General features: G+C 37.9%; 1 protein-coding gene across 6 annotated transcripts in view; it reads right to left on the reverse strand.

Annotated features, from left to right (window-relative positions):
• The window catches only part of Usp9x (ubiquitin specific peptidase 9 X-linked), a 136,033-nt gene that overhangs the window by 21,597 nt on the left and 95,139 nt on the right, over nt 1-19,297 (reverse strand). For all 6 annotated transcript variants that reach the window (XM_085838266.1, XM_085838268.1, XM_085838267.1 and 3 more), the window contains 9 exons: nt 18,166-18,291; nt 16,960-17,126; nt 14,471-14,579; nt 14,128-14,274; nt 12,803-12,949; nt 9,816-10,038; nt 8,962-9,182; nt 6,138-6,328; nt 1,433-1,606 (listed from right to left, as the gene is read on the reverse strand). In XM_085838266.1, the coding sequence (XP_085694392.1) occupies nt 1,433-1,606; nt 6,138-6,328; nt 8,962-9,182; nt 9,816-10,038; nt 12,803-12,949; nt 14,128-14,274; nt 14,471-14,579; nt 16,960-17,126; nt 18,166-18,291 (1,505 nt within the window). The remainder of the gene's footprint in view (nt 1-1,432; nt 1,607-6,137; nt 6,329-8,961; nt 9,183-9,815; nt 10,039-12,802; nt 12,950-14,127; nt 14,275-14,470; nt 14,580-16,959; nt 17,127-18,165; nt 18,292-19,297) is intronic.

Below are 19,297 nucleotides of genomic sequence, written 5' to 3' on the forward strand. Positions count from 1 at the left end.
TGTGTTGTATGCCCATCAAGGCCAGAAAAGGGTGTTGGATTCCTTGGAGTTTGTGTGCCATGGGAACTAAACTTGGTTCTCTGGAGAGCAGCAAGAGCTTGTAACTGCTGAGCTCTAGTTTATTTTATGTTATTAAAAAAATGTATGTGCCAGTATGTATGTCTACATACAATGTACATGCCCAGTGTCCAGAAGCCAGGAGGAGGTGTCAGATCTCCTGAAAATGGAGTTACAGACAGTTGTATGTCTCCACGTGGGTGCTGGGAATTGAACCTGGGTTTTCTACAATAGCCAGGGTTTTTTTGGTTTGTTTGTTTTTTCGTTTTTGTTTCTTTTTTGAGACAGGGTTTCTCTGTGTAGCCCTGGGTGTCCCAGAACTCACTTTGTAGACCAGGCTGGCCTCGAACTCAGAGATCTGCCTGCCTCTGCTTCCCAAGTGCCAGGATTAAAGGCGTGCGTCACCACAGCCAGTTCTTCTTAAGTTGGATCTCCCTCTAGCACCTCCAATTTTTAAATTATCACACACACATAGTAACAGATTTCCTTATAGCACTGAAATAGAATGTTGGTGTGATTTGACAGTAATGCATATTTAATATTTTATACAGAGAGGATGGATATAGATTGTTTTAGATTAACTATGAGTATTATGTATCTGTACCATATGCATGCCTACTGCCTGAGGAGGCCAGAAGGTCATCAGATGTGCCAAAACTAAGGTTACACATGGTTGTGAGCCAACGTTTATGTGCTCATAACTGAAACTCTAGTCCTGCAAGAGCTGTCAGTGCTCTTAAGACTCTAGTAACTGCACCAGTCCCTTAGTTATTTTTAATAGGTATTCTAAACCTTCGTAATCTTCCTGCCTTAGAGACAAGCTACAGACAAGAGTTACTAAAAGCCCCTTTACTAAAAGTTCCTTTAAAATTAAAAACCATAACAACAGCAACAAAATATGACATTTTCACCTTAACTTTTACAGTATTTTATATGTATACATACCTTAATAATGATAATAGGTGTGTGGGGAAAAGATGGTAATAGCTGATATTGTTTTAAAAGTGATTATCTCATTAAAAAAAAAAAAAAACACCTGTAGCCTGTCATCCTCTAAACTCAGTGTATCTACAGTATCTAAATTCTAAGATAAAAGGCAAACATGGAAGTAACAGCTCTAGTCATTATGTAAATTGTCATCTTAGTTGCTTAGGAAAATATAAAAGAATTAAAAGTATGAAATAGTAAGACATTAAAAGCACCAAAAGAAATCAAGTTATTTAACAAAACAAACAAAAAAACCATCCAACAGTATTCAGATATTCACTGTACTTATTCAGTAGGAGTTTAATAGTGGTGTATTCCATTTTCATATTAGCACTAGTAAAGATTTTATTCTTATTAGCATATCACAGTATTATATATTAGCACTTACCTATGTGGGCAGCCTTGGCAAATTTTCTGATCAGCAAAGGAACCTCCCAAGACTTTACTTAGCATAGCTGGATGCCCTAAGGCTTTTAAAGCTTCATCTAAACTATCCACCAATGAATTAAAGAACTCTAAAGCATCATGTTGTTCACGAAGATTGACAGGCTCACCCCAAAGCCTGAGAAATGAATGGAATATAACATGTAACATGTGACAACCACAATACAACATTTTGTTTTTTACAGTTGTGGGTAAGGCAATTATAATGACAGCATATTGAAACAACTACAGGAACAAGTAGGAAACACAAAAAAGTCTTTATGTCCAGATATGGAGGGGGACAGTGAGACCCATAGTAAAAGTGGTATTAAAATGGCAAAGAACTGCCACAGAACTAATGGTATGGTTGGTAAACCGCATAGCCCTAAGAAAGAAAGGTGGTTGCTTCAGATGGTGTGACATACACATGCATTTTGAACTCAGCTGTAGATGCTATTAAAATGAGATGGTGGATCTTATCACTAAGCATTTTGCCAAATTTTGGATTAGACAAAAAGAATGTGTACATGTACATTCATGAAGCTGATTTTTCTATGTGAAAAAAGAAAAGCTTGATTTATTCTATTTAATTTATTTTATTTAATCTCTTTTCAGTGCTCTAAGGACTTAAGTTAGACAAAGTAATTCCAAAATTATCATTCCTACATATGTATATAACACAAACTGAGAACAGCCATTGCTTCAGTAAGGCTCTGATGGAATCTACAGGTGACATTGTAGTCACAGAATAATACACACAGAGGACCTAAGTGTATTCTTCCCAAGCGATCATGACAAATGTACTTTATATATGCCATAGACTAAAAAAATAATTCAGGTCGGGCAGTGGTGGCGCATGCCCTTAATCCCAGCACTCAGGAGGCAGAGGCAGGCGGATTTCTGAGTTCCAGGCCAGCCTTGTCTACAAAGTGAGTTCCAGGACAGCCAGGGATACACAGAGGAACTCTGTCTCGAAAATCAAAAAAAACAACAACAACAACAACAAATCAGACCTATTATTTGTTACACTATTGGAAATAACACTAGCCTTTTCTATTTACTTTCAAGTTGTAACACAATTCACCACACTTTGAAATACATGTACCCCTTACAACAGAGACATCTGTTAAGACACCAAGGTACCAGTTCTTATTGTGAGTTATTCAATGAACAGATGCTCATGCATGTGCAATTAGATGCCTACAACATCATTAATGTGCTTTTCTTTCTTGCTCTCTTCAAAGTTTAATCTGAATATAATTGCAAAGAACCAATCATACAAACCTAACTACTACATGGAACAGAAAACACCAAGCATGTAAGAAGAGATAAAAATACCTAACATTGTGGCACATACCTATAATCTTAGTATTTAGGTAGCTGAGGCAAGGGAATCCTGATTTCAAGGCTAGGCTGGGCTATCTACAAGTCTCAAATAACAACAAATTTCAAAATACCAAAATCTAAGCCACAAAACAAAATACAAGAATGGAAAACTATAATCAAGAGACAAATTTCAGCATAAAAGGTGAGAAAGTGTGCAATTCTTAGAATAACAGGAAGATATTTTGGATTTAGAAAAGTCTTATAAAGGCAAAACAGGATGTATAGACTGAGAAGAGTAATGGGGGCATTTCTGGGTGATAATACTGAATAAAGTGTTACATACAAGTTCCCAGTGTCGACTAAGTAGGGGCTTAGTTAGGGTATATATAAGAAACTGCAATTGTTCTTGTTGCTGAGAGTATAAAAAAACAATTCTTTCTCACACTGCCAGAAGCAGGGGAAGATAGGCAACCATCTAGTTCTGTCAGCTGCCTAGAGGTCCCTTGGAAGAGTTGTGTTTTTCACTGCTAGGGATGAGAGTTAAGGCCCTTGGGCATGCTAGGCAAGTGTGATATTACTTAACTGTATCCCCTGCACCCTGAAATAGTACTTATTTAAGTAACAAAACACTATATATTGCTATCAAGAGTACAGTAGTTTTTTTTTTTTTCTTTTTCTCTATTTTAAAAGATGGGATTTCTTTGTGTAGCCCTAGCTGTCCAGAACTGACTATGTAGATCAGGCTGGGCTCAAACTCTGTCTCCTGATTGCAGGGATTAAAAGCATGTGGCACCACTGTTGCCAACACTGCCTAGCAAGTGTACACCACCTAGAGAGTGTAGTGTTTCTTACTGAAGTACTATAGCACAGTAGGTATTGACTTAAAAACATGGATGGAAGTTTAAAAACAAAAACAAAACAAAACAAAAAAAAACTCAAGCACCCCAATCAACTTTCTAGAACAGCACATTTATGCTGTCTTTACTGTAAAACTATAGGAAACATGATATGGATAGCAAAACAGCCAGTGAGGCTGTGTCTCACCATCTATATAAGTTAAAGACTGTTCTCACCAAATGAATATTATAAAAACAGTAAGCCTGGCCTTGTCTATTATTCCTTCTGTTCGTGGTTTTTCTCCTACACACAATCCAGCAATGGTGGGCCTCTATATCATTACGAAAAGGCAATCAATGGATCTTCCTCCTTCAAATGTTCAATCTTGGATTTCAAATCATCAAAACTGCTCTAAATTAACCTGTTCCCTTGATAGAGTAACAGCTGGAAGAATTTCATTGTATAAGCTGAATAATATGATTGCTGCTACCATCAGAAGAGGCAGAAAAATGCCATGTACCAACTTCTCATGGAGGTAAAACTATATAGGCATGTCACCCATCTAATAGCCATGCCTATCTCCTGCACAAAACCAAAAATATGCTAATCTGATCAAGCCTCTGGATCTCACTGGGCACCTTAAAGAACATGCAGGAAAAAAAAGAGAGAAAATACTATTTAAGCTATATGGTTTTCACATGGCTTCAGATTTGGGGAAAGTTATTTGAGATAATGGGAAAGTTCGAATGCTGAATATATTCAATATCAAGGGATCTTTAAAAAGCACAGTAATAGATTCATTATGTTTTAAAACAAAGACACACAATGAATTATTTATGGGTGAAATTATTATCTGTGATGTCTCAAAATAATTTAGAAAGTAGTAGGAAGGAATATGTGTTCCAATGATTCTACTGTATATGCATCGTATATTTTCAAATTCAAGGTAGCTATGTCTTAAGAGACTAAAGGAGGCTAGAAAGATTTATTCTTGCATAAGATTTGGTTCAGTTCCCAGCATCTACATAGCAGCTAGGAACCATTTGTAATGCCAATTGCAGAGGATCCAACACCCTCTTCTGGACTCCAGTGGTACCAGGCATTGATGTGGTGCACAGACATACATATAGGCAAAAACCCCACATGAATAATTTTTTGACTAGACACGGTGGTGCATGCCTTTAATTCCAACACTCTGGAAGCAGAGGCATGAGGACATCTGTGAGTTTAAGGCTAGTCTAGTCTACAAAGCAAAGTTCCAGGACAGCCAGGACTACAAAAGAACTGTGGTTCTCAACCTGTGAGTTGTGACTCCTTTGGCAAACCCTTATCTTCAAAAATATTTACAATTCATAACAGTAGCAAAATTATAGTTATGAAGTAACAGTGGAAATTATTTAATGGTGGGGGATCACCACAACATGAGGAACCTTATTTAAGGGTTGCAGTGTTAGGAAGCTTGAGAACCACTGGAGACCTTGTGCTTCAAAAAACAAAACAAAAATCAAATGTAGTGGTTTAAATGAGAATGTTCACCCATACACTCTTATATTTGCATGCTTAGTCCATAGTTAATCAACTGTTTGAAGAATTAGGTACAGTAGTTCTCAACCTGTGGGTCATGACCTGCCCCCATTACATATCAGATATTTACAATTTATAATAGTAAAATTATGGTAATGAAGCACTAGCGAAATTAATTCCCTGGCTGGAGTCACGACATGAGGCACTATAATAAAGGGTTGCAACATTAGGAAGATTAAAAAGTTAGTGAATTTAGAGCTGTACCTTTGTCTAAGGTATGTAGCTAGGTGAGCTTGAGGTTTCAGAAGCTATACTAGGATCAGTATCTTGTTGCTCTGCCTGCTGCCTATGGATTAGGGTGTAGAGCTCTCAACTACTACTCTAGCACCATGCCTGTCTGCTTCCTTCCGTGATGATAATGGACTGACCCTCTGAAATCTTAAGCAAGCCACTTTTATAAGAGTTGCTTGGTCATGGGGTCATCTCAGCAATAAAATAGTAAATAAGTCATCAAAAAATAAAGAGACTAAAGAATGTTATCCCTATATGTATCAAAATATCACATAGTATACCATAAATCTGTTTAATTTTTAACATGTCAAAAATTAACACCCCCCCAAATGTTCTTCACTATGGACTTTTTCATGCTCAAAACAAAAGAAAATGTAAGGATAGTTAGAGTATTACTATTACCTAAAAACACTGAAGGCTACCAAGACGGCTCAGTGCACTGACTGCTCTTCACAAGGTCCTAAATTCAAATCCCAGCAACCACATGGTGGCTCACAACCAATGGTAATGAGATCTGACGCCCTCTTCTGGTGCGTCTGGAGTCAGCTACAGTGGACTTATGTTTAGTAAATAAAATCTTAAAAAAAAAAAACCAAAAACCACTGAACATAAAGATATCTTAAGATACATATTTTAGGAATATGAGCTATTTATTAAGATATGTGTTTTATCACTGTCCATCCATACTTTACCTGAACTGTTTCCAAAATCCTCTAGGCACGTAGTACTGTAGTCGAGAAGCAGCTAAATGGCCAAAGATAACCTGAAGGTGTCTTAGAACACCAATATTGTACTCTTTCCTATCTTCTGTTTTACTCAGTGGTGGTTTGTCTTCAAATTGTTGAGGATATCCAAACACATCATCCCTGGGATCAACATTGCTCTAGAAACCAAAAAGGTATATTAATGAGCTAATCAGAAGTTTAGTAAAATATGTTGAGATAAATTCCAGTTAGTGAACATACACTTTTACTTTGTTTCCAAGCACTTAATTTTCAAAAGGTGTATACATTTAATTTACAGTTAGTGTTTGTTCCTGCCATTTCATTTGAGAATATACACGTTAATAGTTATAAAAAAAAATGAAGCTGAGCTCTCCTTAACATTACATAGAAAAAAACAACTTAATTTGTACCAAAGTCCTAAAAGTTAGAGCTAAAACAATAAAACCAAACTTGAAGGCAAAATCTTCAAGACATTGTAGCTGATAACAATTTCTTACTATGATGTCAAAGGTACAAATAAGTTGGATCTCAAGAAAATGAAAAACTTTTATATAAAAATACTGCCAAGAATGAATTCAGTGTGGGAGGAAAATGGAAAATCACTTATCTGATGAGGAGGTAGAATCCTGAATAGACAGAGGACTCCTTAAACACACAATTCAAAATTTAAAATACAAAAAGCTGGCAAGGCTTTAATCCTAGAACTTAGGAGGGAGACTTCTGTGAGTACGAGGCCAATCTGGTCTACACAGCAAGTTGTAGGCCAGCCAGAACTACATAGAGACACCGCTATGAAGAAAAAAAAAAAAAAAAAACCGAGCAGAAAGATTTAACAAGCTTTTGTTCAAAGATGTTCTACTTTAAACTCAACTAGAATACCTACTATGCTAAAAACTAGAAGCAGGGTCTAAGAGATTTCTGTATATTCATGTTCATGGCAGCAGTATTCATAGGAGCTAAGGCGGGGAAGCACATTTTAAGACCTTGGAAAACAAGTAGTAAAGCTGAGCATCAAGAGCATGTGCCTTGAATCCCAGCTACTAAGGTTAGCCCAGAAGGTAATGGGCAACCTGGGAAACAGCCAGAACCTTAAGTTAAACATAAATAGTGGTAGAAGGTATAACATGAAAATTACCAAGGTTCAAAATTTTGAGGGCTACAGAAAAAAATTTATACTTCAGTGGACATCTTGTATTTGAAACCTTGAATATAGGAATAAAGTTCCTAACCAGGTTTTGGATGTAAACTCCCCATATGAAGCTTTGGGAGAAAGTAAAAATACTCAGTCCCCAATCCCTGGATCATCTAAGTTCAGGAGGTCTGGGAAAGAGTTGTTTAGAAGCCCCAGAGGTAGTAAGCTCTTTCTTCAGACCAAGTCCAATTTTGCTGAATGAAGGGAAGAAAAAATATCTAAAAACACTTATGACAATAAAAATACAACTCATGGGAGTCTAACACTACAAACACGGATAAAACAACAAACAACACAGACACACAGTGTGGGTACAAAAAAGAACCAACTTCAGTACTGCTACATTCTCTTCTTTGACGGTTATCAAACTTTTTCTTAAAGTCTTACTATTTTATGTATATGAGCGCACTGTAGCTGTACAGATGGTTATGAGCCATCATGTGGTTGCTGAGAATTGAACTCAGGACCTCTGGCTTGCTCCAGCCCAAAGACTTATTTATTATTATTATATGTAAGTACAATGTAGCTGTCTTTAGACACATCAGAAGAGGGTGTCAGATCTCATTACAGATGGTTGTGAGCCACCATGTGGTTGCTGGGAATTGAACTCAGGACCTTTGGAGGAGCAGTCAGTGCTCTTAACCACTGAACCACATCACCAGCCCTCCCCCTCCCCCCCAGCCCCATTATCAAATTTTACTAGTTGTTACCACTTACATTTTTTCCCAATTGCTTTACTCTGCTTTGGCTACTTTTCATGAAGCTTAAACTTTTGTCACAAGATCATGTAAACAGTATTTGAAGTAGGTAAGAGTTTTGTTTTTAAGCAGGAAGAGATAAGACTTGAGGGAAAATATAAGTATAAGCAAAAGGGAGCAAGCACAGATAAAAGTGAAAAACTTAGCCTAGTGTGGTGATATACACTATAACCCTATCACCTGGAAAACTGAAGCTGGAGACCTTCAGAGGCCAGCCTGGACATCATAGCAAGACTATCTCAAAAAAAAAAAAAAATCATGGAAACAAAAAGGGGGAAGGGAAGGAATGTGTGACCCAAGACAAATTTTTGTCCAAAACATGGCTCAGAAAAGCCAAAAGGTTGGCCATTGTCGATTTAAACTAGTTAAATTTCAACTTCTATCAAACACTAATTTCAAAAAGATGGATTCTTTGTAACTGCTGTAATGGAGACACACACTAAGCGGTAGCCCAAGTGACAGAGGCTGTGCTAACCTTCAAACATACTTTTGACAGCCTAAGGAAGGAAACCACAACACAATCAGATCTTCATATCCACTAACATTTATCTGTGGGTTCACAAAGGTAAATTGATTCTGTACCAAGTATGTCCAGACTTTTATATAAGACACTGTATGAGAGATTTGATGTAATCTACAGATGACCTAAAGTATGAAAAAAGATTTGTGTAGGTTCCATTTAGACTACTTGTATATTGGCAAATTTTGCCACCTTGGGGTGAGGGCTTTTGGAGGGGAATCCTGTGGAAACTGGTGACTGTACTTATCCCCTTGGTATCCAATGAAAGAATGTTGTTAATCAAGAGTTTCACAGAGAGCAGAAGTAATAAAAGAAATTTACCTCGTTGTCCTGCTTCTCATCCCCAGACATATCATCATCTACATCACTACCTGTGCCTTCTATGGCAAGAATACCATTCCTGATAGAGGGGATCATATAGAGTTGCTGGATCACAGAGTTCATGTAACAAGTAGCACCAGCATTTTTCAGCCCCACAAATCCTTTTGGTGGACGGGGTCCAACGGGTGGCAGGTATTCCCACTCAGTAAGTGCTTCACAAGCTGAAAAACAAAGATGACTTTTATAGCATGAACAGAAGTCATTTTGTGCTGTTTAAGTTCTTTTAAGCTGACAAAACAGAGACACTACTACCTGAGCAGTCACAGGAGGCACGGCTCTCACATGGCATTTCTCCATTAATAAATGCATTTAAGACAGTAATCCATGGGCTGGAGAGGTGGCCCAGTAAGAGCACTGAGTGCTCTTCCAGAGGTCCTGAGTTCAGTTCCCAGCAACCACATGGTGGCTCACAACCATCTGTAATGGGATCTGACGCCCTCTTCTGGTGTGTCTGAAGATTAGCTACAGTGTACTCATATACATAAAATAAAATCTTTAAAAAAGAAAAAAAGACAGCAACCCACATCATTGCAGGCTCCCTCACCTATGAATCTATGATCCTATTTGTATGTTTATAAGACAGTATCTCATATAGCCAAGCTGGACTGGAACTATCAATGTAACTGAGGATGATATTCAACTTAAGATTCTCCTGTTTTTATATGTTTTTATAACCCCCTCCCCAGTGCTGGGATTATATGTATGTAGTACCATGCCTAGTTTATGGAATACAGGGCATCAAAATCACTGGCTCTGTGTATGTCAAGGACAACCATATTTTTAAAAGTACTTACTAGTTATTGCTGTACCAATGTAATACATTTCAGTCAAAGAATCTACTATCTGTTTGAGGTTCCTCACACAGCCAACAGCTAATGCCACAAGTAACTCAAAACCAGCATTAATTGTGGCTGGTGAACCACAGACAGGAATGGCCTGCTCAGCTGGGAGTTCTCCATTTCTCATATACTGCAGGTAAACATTGGATGCGGGAAAGATGAAATCGTCGATTAATTCCTAAACAGTCGAAAGAAAGGATTAAATATTAGCAGTGACATACTGTGGAAAGAGAAATATTTGTCTTAGAATTTCAGTCTTTAAGTCTTACATTACAGAAAATTTTTGTGGGTTTTCTAGTAAAAATATTCTTTTACCTATTTACCACTTTTACCTATTCACCAAACATGTAGTTTCTTGTTTTTTTTTTTTTAAAGGTATAAAGACATAAACTAAGTAACACTTTACACTTATATTTTATATACATTTAACACCTACAAACATGCAATGGTTACTGAAAGACACTAACTAGTGCTTTATATTATCTAAACAAACATTGTAAAACCTTGGTAAAAATTCTTAAAAGGCAGGTTTTATCTATTTCCAATTTTCTGCAGAATCTCCAGATTGATTTCCAGAGTGGTTGTACCAGTTTGCAATCCCACCAACAATGGAGGAGTGTTCCTCTTTTTCCACATCCAACATCTGCTGTCACCTGAGGTTTTTATCTTAGCCATTCTGACTGGTGTGAGGTAGAATCTCAGGGTTGTTTTGATCTGTTTTTCCCTGATGACTAAGGATGTTTAACATTAGGTGCTTCTCAGCCATTCAAGATTCCTCCATTGTGAATTCTCTTGTTTAGTTTTATATTCCATTTTTTGATTGGGTTGTTTGGCTTTTTGGTGGTTAGCTTCTTGAGTTCTTCATATATTTTGGATATTAGCCCTTTATCGGATGTGGGGGTTAGTGAAGATTTTTTTCCTTGCCTGTAGGTTGCTGATTTGTCTTATTGACTATGTCCTTTGACTTACAGAAGCTTTCCAGTTTCATGAGGCCCCATTTATCAATTCTTGCTCTTAGAATATGAGCCACTGGAATTCTGTTTGGGAAATTTCCCCCGTGCCACAGAGTTCAATTCCTCAGAAAATTGGCAATAGATCAACCTGAAGATCCAGCTATACCACTCTTAGGCATATACCCAAAAGATGCCCCACCATGCTACAAGGGCATGTGTTCTTCAATATGTTCATAGTGGCCTTATTCGTGATAGCCAGAAGCTGGAAACAACCCAGATGTCCCATGAGAGAAGAATAGATACAGAAAATGTGGTTCATTTACACAATGGAATACTACTCAGCTATGAAGAATGAGGACATTCTGAGTTTTGCAGGCAAATGGATGGATCTAGAAAATATCATCCTGGGGGGGAGGGTATGGGGGACTTTTGGGATAGCACTGGAAATGTAATTGAGGAAAATACCTAATAAAAATATTTAAAAAAAAAAAAAAAAAAGAATTGCCGGGCGTGGTGGCGCACGCCTTTAATCCCAGCACTCGGGAGGCAGAGGCAGGCGGATTTCTGAGTTCGAGGCCAGCCTGGTCTACAGAGTGAGTTCCAGGACAGCCAGGGCTACACAGAGAAACCCTGTCTCGAAAAACCAAAAAAAAAATAAATAAATAAAAAAAAAGAATTAAAAAAAATCATCCTGAGTGAGGTAACTCAGACCCAAAAGGACATGCATGGTATGTACACACTAATAAGTGGGTATTAGCCAAAAAAAAAAAAGCACAGAATCAGCAGGATACAGTCTACAGAACTCAGTAAGGTTAACAAGCTGAGGGACCCAAGTGAAGACATCTCAATCCCACTTGGGAGGGAGAAGAAAGCAATCATAGGAGGGGGAAGGGAAGGAGGGTCCTGGATGGGAAAGGGGACAGAGAGGGAAGAGGGGAACATGATCAGGTATTGGGTGAGGGAAAAGGACTGAAGCCCTGAGGGCCAGCAGAAAGAATGGAAACAGGCAACCTCAGGAGGTAGGAGGTAGGGGACTCCCCCCACCCCCCAGAATATACCAGAGACCTGGGAGGTGAGACATTCTCAGGACTCAAAGGGAGGGACCTTAGAGGGAGAGGGAACTTGTAGACAGGGCATCAAGTGAGGGATGGGGTTGCCATCCAACACTCAAAAACTCTGACCCAAAATAGTTCCTGTCTGAAAGAACTGAAGGGACTGAGGAAAAGGAGGTCTAGTGACAGGCAAAAAGTGGGATCTAGCTCAAGGGGAGGCCCCAACGCCTGACACTATTACTAAGGCTATGGAGTGCTCACAAAAAGGGACCTAGCATGACTGGTCTCTGAGAGACCCAAAAAGCAGCTGAAAGAGTCAGATGCAGATATTTACACTCAACCAATGGACAGAAGCTGCTAATCCCTGTGTATGAATTAGGGAAAAGCTTGAATGGAAAAAGCTAAGGAGGTGGTTAACAAGCTGTAGGAGGACCAGCAGTCTCAATTAGCCTGGAGCCCTGAGATCTCTCAGACACTGGACCACCAACCAGGCAGCATACAACAGCTGATTTAAGGCCTCCAACACATATACACCAGAGGAATTCCGGGTCTGGGTTCAGTCAAAGATGCACCTAACCCTCAAGAGACTGGAGGCCCCAGGCAGTGGGGACATCCTCATGGAGACAGGGGTGGGGGTTGGGGGGAAAACACGAGGTACAGGATGTGGAACAGTCAAGAGGGTGGACTGGGAGGGGGATAAAATCTGGAGTGTAAAAAAAAAGATTAAATAAAATATATTTTTAAAAGCTTTGATTTTGGAAATGAGCAAGTAAGGGTATACTGGGCATTAGAGGGAGGAAAGCATGGGAAAATAATGTAATTATAATATCAAAAATTAAAAAATGATAACAAATACACCTAATGCTAACAATCATATTAAACGACAATACTTACAAGGATAGGATACGTAGTTTAGAACCAAGAACACAGAACTTACTTTAATGAGATTAGCACCTCCCTTTTCACAACCAATATGAAACTTTTTCTCAGGAGTCTGAAAAGCCAGTAGCTCCTTTGTAACCCCAAGGTGTCCTTCCAAGATTGTCTCCTCAACACCTGTTTCACCTGTTCTTTTAACATCATCCTGTCAAAGGGATACAAAAATCAAATGCTTATTAACTTATGAAATGGACGAATCAGGAGACAAGAAAGTTAGAAGGATATTAGACAATTCTTCCAACGCTTTCTAGTCAAGCAAGTTAAATTTTCAAGCTAGTTAAACTTTCAAATTACTATACATGTGCTTTGACTACTAGAAGAAGTGCTAATCTAAAGGCTAAACTCTGTTCAAGTTTGGGTATGAAATGTTCCCTAATAAGATTCCATGTTTGAACACTTGGTCCCCAGATGGCAGTGCTGATTGGGACACCCGAGAAACCTCCAGGAGGTGGCATCTTGCTGGAGGAAATACATTAGCTACTAGAAGGGTGTGTCTGCTGGCTTTGATTTTTCAACTCATTTCCTGTTCTTTCTTTATTCTTCAGTTTCAATGTGAATGGCCAGCTCCCTACTCCTACTGCCATGCCTTTCTTGATATGATGGACTCTTTTTTTTTATTTTTTATTTTTTTGGTTTTTCGAGACAGGGTTTCTCTACATAGCCCTGGCTGTCCTGGAACTTACTTTGTAGACCAGGCTGGCCTCGAACTCAGAAATCTACCTGCCTCTGCCTCCCGAGTGCTGGGATTAAAGGCGTGTGCCACTACACCCAGCAATATGATGGACTCTTAAACCCTATTCCCTCTCCCTTATTTTTGTTGTGATATCACATTACAGAAACAGAAAAGTAATCAATACAACTATAGATTTCCTCAGAAATAAATTTTTATGTGGTCTTCAACAACTTATGATGAAAGTTAGTGTATTTGACTACTTTTTTTTTTTTTGGTTGAGGCAAGGAGGGGCAGTAATTTCTTTAAAATAACTTGCTAAATAAAAGGCAGAAAAGCTGAACCTCAAAATGACAACCCCTCCCACCCCCACTGACAAGGTATGTAGCCTTAAACTCATAGAAATGTGCTTACTTCTGCCTCCCAAGTACTGGGCTTAAACACATGTGGTACCATGCTTAACATGTGCTTAAGATTTAATACAAGCTTTCTGTAAGTAGTAATGCATTTATTCTATAAAGTAAAACCCAACAATGCAATTTATGTTCTTTGGTCCCCTTTAACTTTAAGCTTAAAATGTTCTAAATTATGAACCATTTATAAACGAAGCACTATTTCTTAACAATATAAACAAAGTATTAACTACAACTTACCCTAATTCTTTTAAGCCAATCAATTTCATTATTTAGAAGAACTTCAGCATTGGGTACATTAATGTTACTGTTGTAAGCGTAATTAAGAAGATGTCTTAAAAGAGTAAAGTAGTCGCCTGAATGTTTAGCCCTCTCTCTGGCTGTGCTCTGAAAACGATAAAATACAGTATAATGAATCAACATGTTCATGCTTTGAATTCCCTTTTCAAAAACCCTGAGTTAACTATTGTTTTATTAAGTATAGATTGTCCTAACTGGTTCAAGCTAAACGCACAAATTCCAGAATATCATTCCTTGTTGAAGGAATTAGTTATACTGGTAAACATATTTTTAAATCTCTTACCCCCAAAACAGTAAAGAGCAGAGTAATGAAGAAAAGTAGAGGCCTGTGCCCCATGCAACATCTGGTGCACATTAAGAAGAATTGTTCCTGTGCCACTTGACGAACAGTTCTGAAATGGAAAGGATTTATGTTTAGTATATTGTTTTCTCTTGGGGAAGGAAGGGGGTGATACATTAGGAACATGAACTAACATCCACTTAAATAGTCATGGAAAAAATACATGTAAATGAGTTTACTAATGCATGGTCAAGGCTATGACCTCAGACTGTCACTGAAGAGTTTCAGGGATACCTTCTAACCTTTTTCTGAACAGGCTCTAATAGATATAAAATGCCCCATATCAAACCTTAAAACACCTACCAGTCCCCCTTCCACAGAATTTTGATCCAGGTGTACCTTAGAAGAGGGTCCAGTGGGAATTATGCTATCATAGAAAGGATACTGCTACAACTCTTCTTTATACGGTAGTATTGATTTGAAAAGCATGACAGAACTGTGTTTTATACAATAGTTCCTTGAACATGACTCATGATTAAATGGAACTAGAATGATTCATACTATTTTTTTCAATGTACACAGATGTCTAACTGTGGCACAATTATCCAATAGAGGTAATAAGCTTTCCCTGTTCTGCATTTGTTTGATTACATGAAAAAGGGTTTCTTTTCTTCCACAACCCCACACCTGTTCCTCTGTGTAGCTCTGGCTGTCCTAGAACTCACTCTGTAGAACACACTTGGCTTGAACTCAAAGATCTGTCTGCCACTGCCTCCTACTTTCCCCAGTGCTAGAATTAAAGGAACTACCACCCAGATGGGCTAGAATGGCTGTTTTCAAGGAAATCACTCTTTTCTGATCGCTAAACATTCTCACTTGATACTCCACTGTATCATATTAATGTGTTGTTCAAGGACTAGGTAAGTTCTACCTGAGCCATTAACAGTACCAATTAGATTTTCTGGTGGTTTCTGTTTTTTGAGACAGGGTTTCTTTAAGAAACCTTGGCTATCCTAGAACTAGCTCTATTAAAAGAGGCTGGTCTTGAACTCACGAAAATCCAACCGCCTCTGCCTCTTCAGTGATAGGTGTATTGGGACTAAAGGTATATACAGTGGTGCTGCCAACATTGCTGCCACTGCCAATGACCTGTGCTTGTTTTTTTTTTTTTTTTTTTTTTTTTTACTTTTTAAAAAGACATGGCCTTGCTATGTAGCTCTGGATGTCTTGGAACATGTAATGTAGAGCAGCCCAGATGCAAACCCAGAGGTCCCCTTGTCACTGCTTCCAAAGTACTGAAATTAAAGATGTGTGCCACCATGTCTGGCCTAATTAGTTTTTATAATTATAAGATCAGGATCAGAGTGCCTGACAAATACAGAAATGGATGCTGACAGCCATCCATGGGACTGAGCAAAGTGTCCCCAATGAAGGAGCTAGAGAAAGGACCCAAAAAGTTGAAGGGGTTTGCAGCCCCATAGGAGGAACAATATGAACTAATCAATACCCCAAGAGCTTCCAGGGACTAAACCACCAACCAAAGAGTACACATGGTGGGACCCATGACTCCAGCTGCATACGTAATACAGAGGATGGCCTAGTCGGACATCAATGGGAGAAGAGGCCTTTGGTTCTATGAAGGCTCTATGCCCCAGTGTAGGTAGGGAAATGCTAGGGCCAGAAGTGTGTGTGTGTGTGTGTGGTGGTGGTGGTGGGGGGGGGCTGGTAAGATGGCTCAACGGTTAAGAGCACTGACTGCTTTTCTGAGGTCCTGAGTTCAAATCCTAGCAACCACAATCGTGGCTCACAACCACCCATAATGAGATCTGATGTCCTCTTCTGGTATGTCAGAAGACAGCTACAGTGTACTTATGTATAATAATAAATAAATCTTAAAAAAAAAAAAAGAAGTGAGAGTGGGTGAGTTGGTGAGCAGGGGAAGGTGGGAGTTTCCAGAGCAGAAACCTGGAAAGGTAATAACATTTGAAATGTAAATAAAGAAAATATCCAATAAAGAAAAAAGTAATAAAAAAAAAGGATCAGAATCAGACCATTATAAAAGGTTGGAAGCCAATTTCTACAGATTTGAATTGTCTTAAATCTGAATTGCTTGTATAAAAGCAGCTTGAAACATTACTAATACTGATTAAATGCCCTTAAAATGAAAAAAAAAATGATGGATTTCAATTAACTGATCTTTATGCATAGACTCCTATGGTAACCCTCTTATAAAATTTCACATTAAAATAACAGCTGGCACCTAGGAATATAAGACAGGAGGCCAATATTCTATTCAATTTTGCAGACTAAAATTAAACAAATTTAGGTTAGGTCAAATATTATAAAGTGAAAATTTCCTCAACATTAATGTACCATGGAAGAGTCTTCAGTTTCTATAATACCTTGTGCCAACATAAATTTGACTCTATTTTGATAGAAATCTTTTGATCTTCTATAAGATCAAGTTTCTTAAAAATAAAAAAGAAACTTACTTGCTGTGACAGTGCAACAGTAAGTCAATAATAAATGTCTGCCAAGCTTTTTCTTTACTTAGAGCATCTAAGGCTGTTGGAATCAAGGCGAAACACAGTGTCATCACCTCCAATGCTTCACAGCAAACCTGTTCATCTTCAAGGTCTGGCTCATTGCCTGCATTGGTCTGTAAAATAATTGGGAACAAATTATTTAAAGAAGCTTTAAAAGAAAAACCTATGTAATATGAAAGTGTAAGGGAAGACACCTTGCAGGGGAACAGAGAGAACAAGAGAAGGGAGGAAGAAGAAAAGGAAACAACCAAACTAATATTGTTTGCAAAGTGCAATAAAGAAATCTAATCCTTAGTAAGGTAATTTAGAAAGTGCTTAAAAGAAAATACTATGAAACTTCAAAAGCTTAGTGCTTAAAATTCACTTATCATTAAACTACATGTTTCCTCTTTTTACCTGTTTCGTGAGGTTTTTTGAAATAATTTAAAAACAACTATAATAGAAAACTAAGTCTAATGCCAATATTTTGCTATGACCCAAAAGGCACTGGACATATATATACTGATTATATACATCATTGAGCACTTTGTAGTTAAGAAGCTCGTAGAGACCCTTCTGAGTTGTGCACTTCTGAACCAACAACTAACCATTCCTTCTTTATGAACCACTACTCTGGCACAATGTTATTGTGCTATTTAATTAAAAAAAAAATCTCTTTGGAAAACTGCTCAGTAAGGCTTTAAAATTTTTTCCTAACCCCAAATATGCTATGATTTTAATATAACTGAAATAGGCTTTCACTCATTTCGCCGAATGAATATATCAAAGATACACTATACCAAACACCAAAATCGTAGTAAGAACAAAGTGTTCAATATAACGAGGACACTGTACGGATCAAGAAGTCCTTCCTACTCAAGTTTTTCTTAAGAATGGAGAAGTGTGAGCTGGAGAGTTGATTCAGCAGTTAAGAGCACTTGCTCTTAACAGAGAAACCAGGATTAATGAATGCATAGCATCTGCATGGTGGCTTTCAACTGTTCATAACTCTACTGCCAGGGGATCCAATCCCTTTTTCTGAACTCAAAGGGAACCAGACATTCATGGTACACATATGTACATACATGGTAAAACACTTATACACACATAAAAAAAAAAGCAAAACATTAACATTCATTTATATAGTGGGCATATTCCTCTCATGATTCTTACCTTCTCATAAATTTTTGTCACTTCTTCATTTGGGCTGAATACCAGCTGTAATCCTCCACATCCTGATGTCCAAATAATTTTCTGTATAGCTCTAATTACACAGATATCAGGCATATATCTTGAAGCCTATAAAATAATGATTAATTAAAACTGTTGAGAATACTGTTAGTGTTGACCACCACAGAAATGACAAACATTGCATTCCCAGGTGTTAGAGAATAAGAAGTTCAAATAATGGTATAAAAATTTCACAGCAGTTCTAATCATATCTAAAAGGGAAAAAAATCCAAGTATATTTTGTAACATATATAAACAAATCATAGAATATTCATAATGGGATTATATGTTTTTATAAGATATATGATCATCTATCTACTTATTTATGTGTATGTGTCCCTTGAGTGTACACAAATGCATGCATATTTTGTTTTTTTTCAGACAGTCTCACTATTTGATGAGACAGGCCTAGAACTCACATAAATTTGCCTACCTCTGTCTTCCAAGTCCTAGGTCTAAAGGCATGTGCCACCATGACTAGCATACAATGGGATAATATTTAACCAAAAGGAATGATCTATTGAACCTTAGAACACTGACAATTCAAAGTCATCAATAACTTTTTTAAAAATTATTTATTTTTGGAGATTGGGTCATGCAGGCTTGCTTTCTATGTATTATCCTTCTGCTTCAGCCACTCAAGTGTTTAGATTATAGGCACACAATCCAACTGAATATAACTTAAGAAAATAGCCAGGCAGTGGTGGTGCACGCCTTTAATCCAGCACTTGGGAGGCAGAAGCAGGCGGATTTCTGAGTTCGAGGCCAGCCTGGTCTACAAAGTGAGTTCCAGGACAGCCAGGGCTATACAGAGAAACCCTGTCTCGAAAAACAAAAACAAGAACAAACAAACAAACAAAAAAACCACACACACACACACACACACACACACACACACACACACAAAAACTCAAAAAAATAAAAACTTTCATAGGGGGAAAAAAAACCCCCAAAAGGAACAGTTCCAGAAACATTCTGTCTTAGGGCTATATGTGTGAAACCTTGGATTTGACCATAAGTCCCAGAAGTACAGAACAATTATTGTGTACTGTTTGTGTGAATATTATATATACAC

This window comes from Mus caroli, unplaced genomic scaffold (genome assembly GCF_978045245.1).
Source record: "Mus caroli unplaced genomic scaffold, Mus_caroli_1 scaffold_5, whole genome shotgun sequence".
Taxonomy (NCBI): Eukaryota; Metazoa; Chordata; class Mammalia; order Rodentia; family Muridae; genus Mus; species Mus caroli.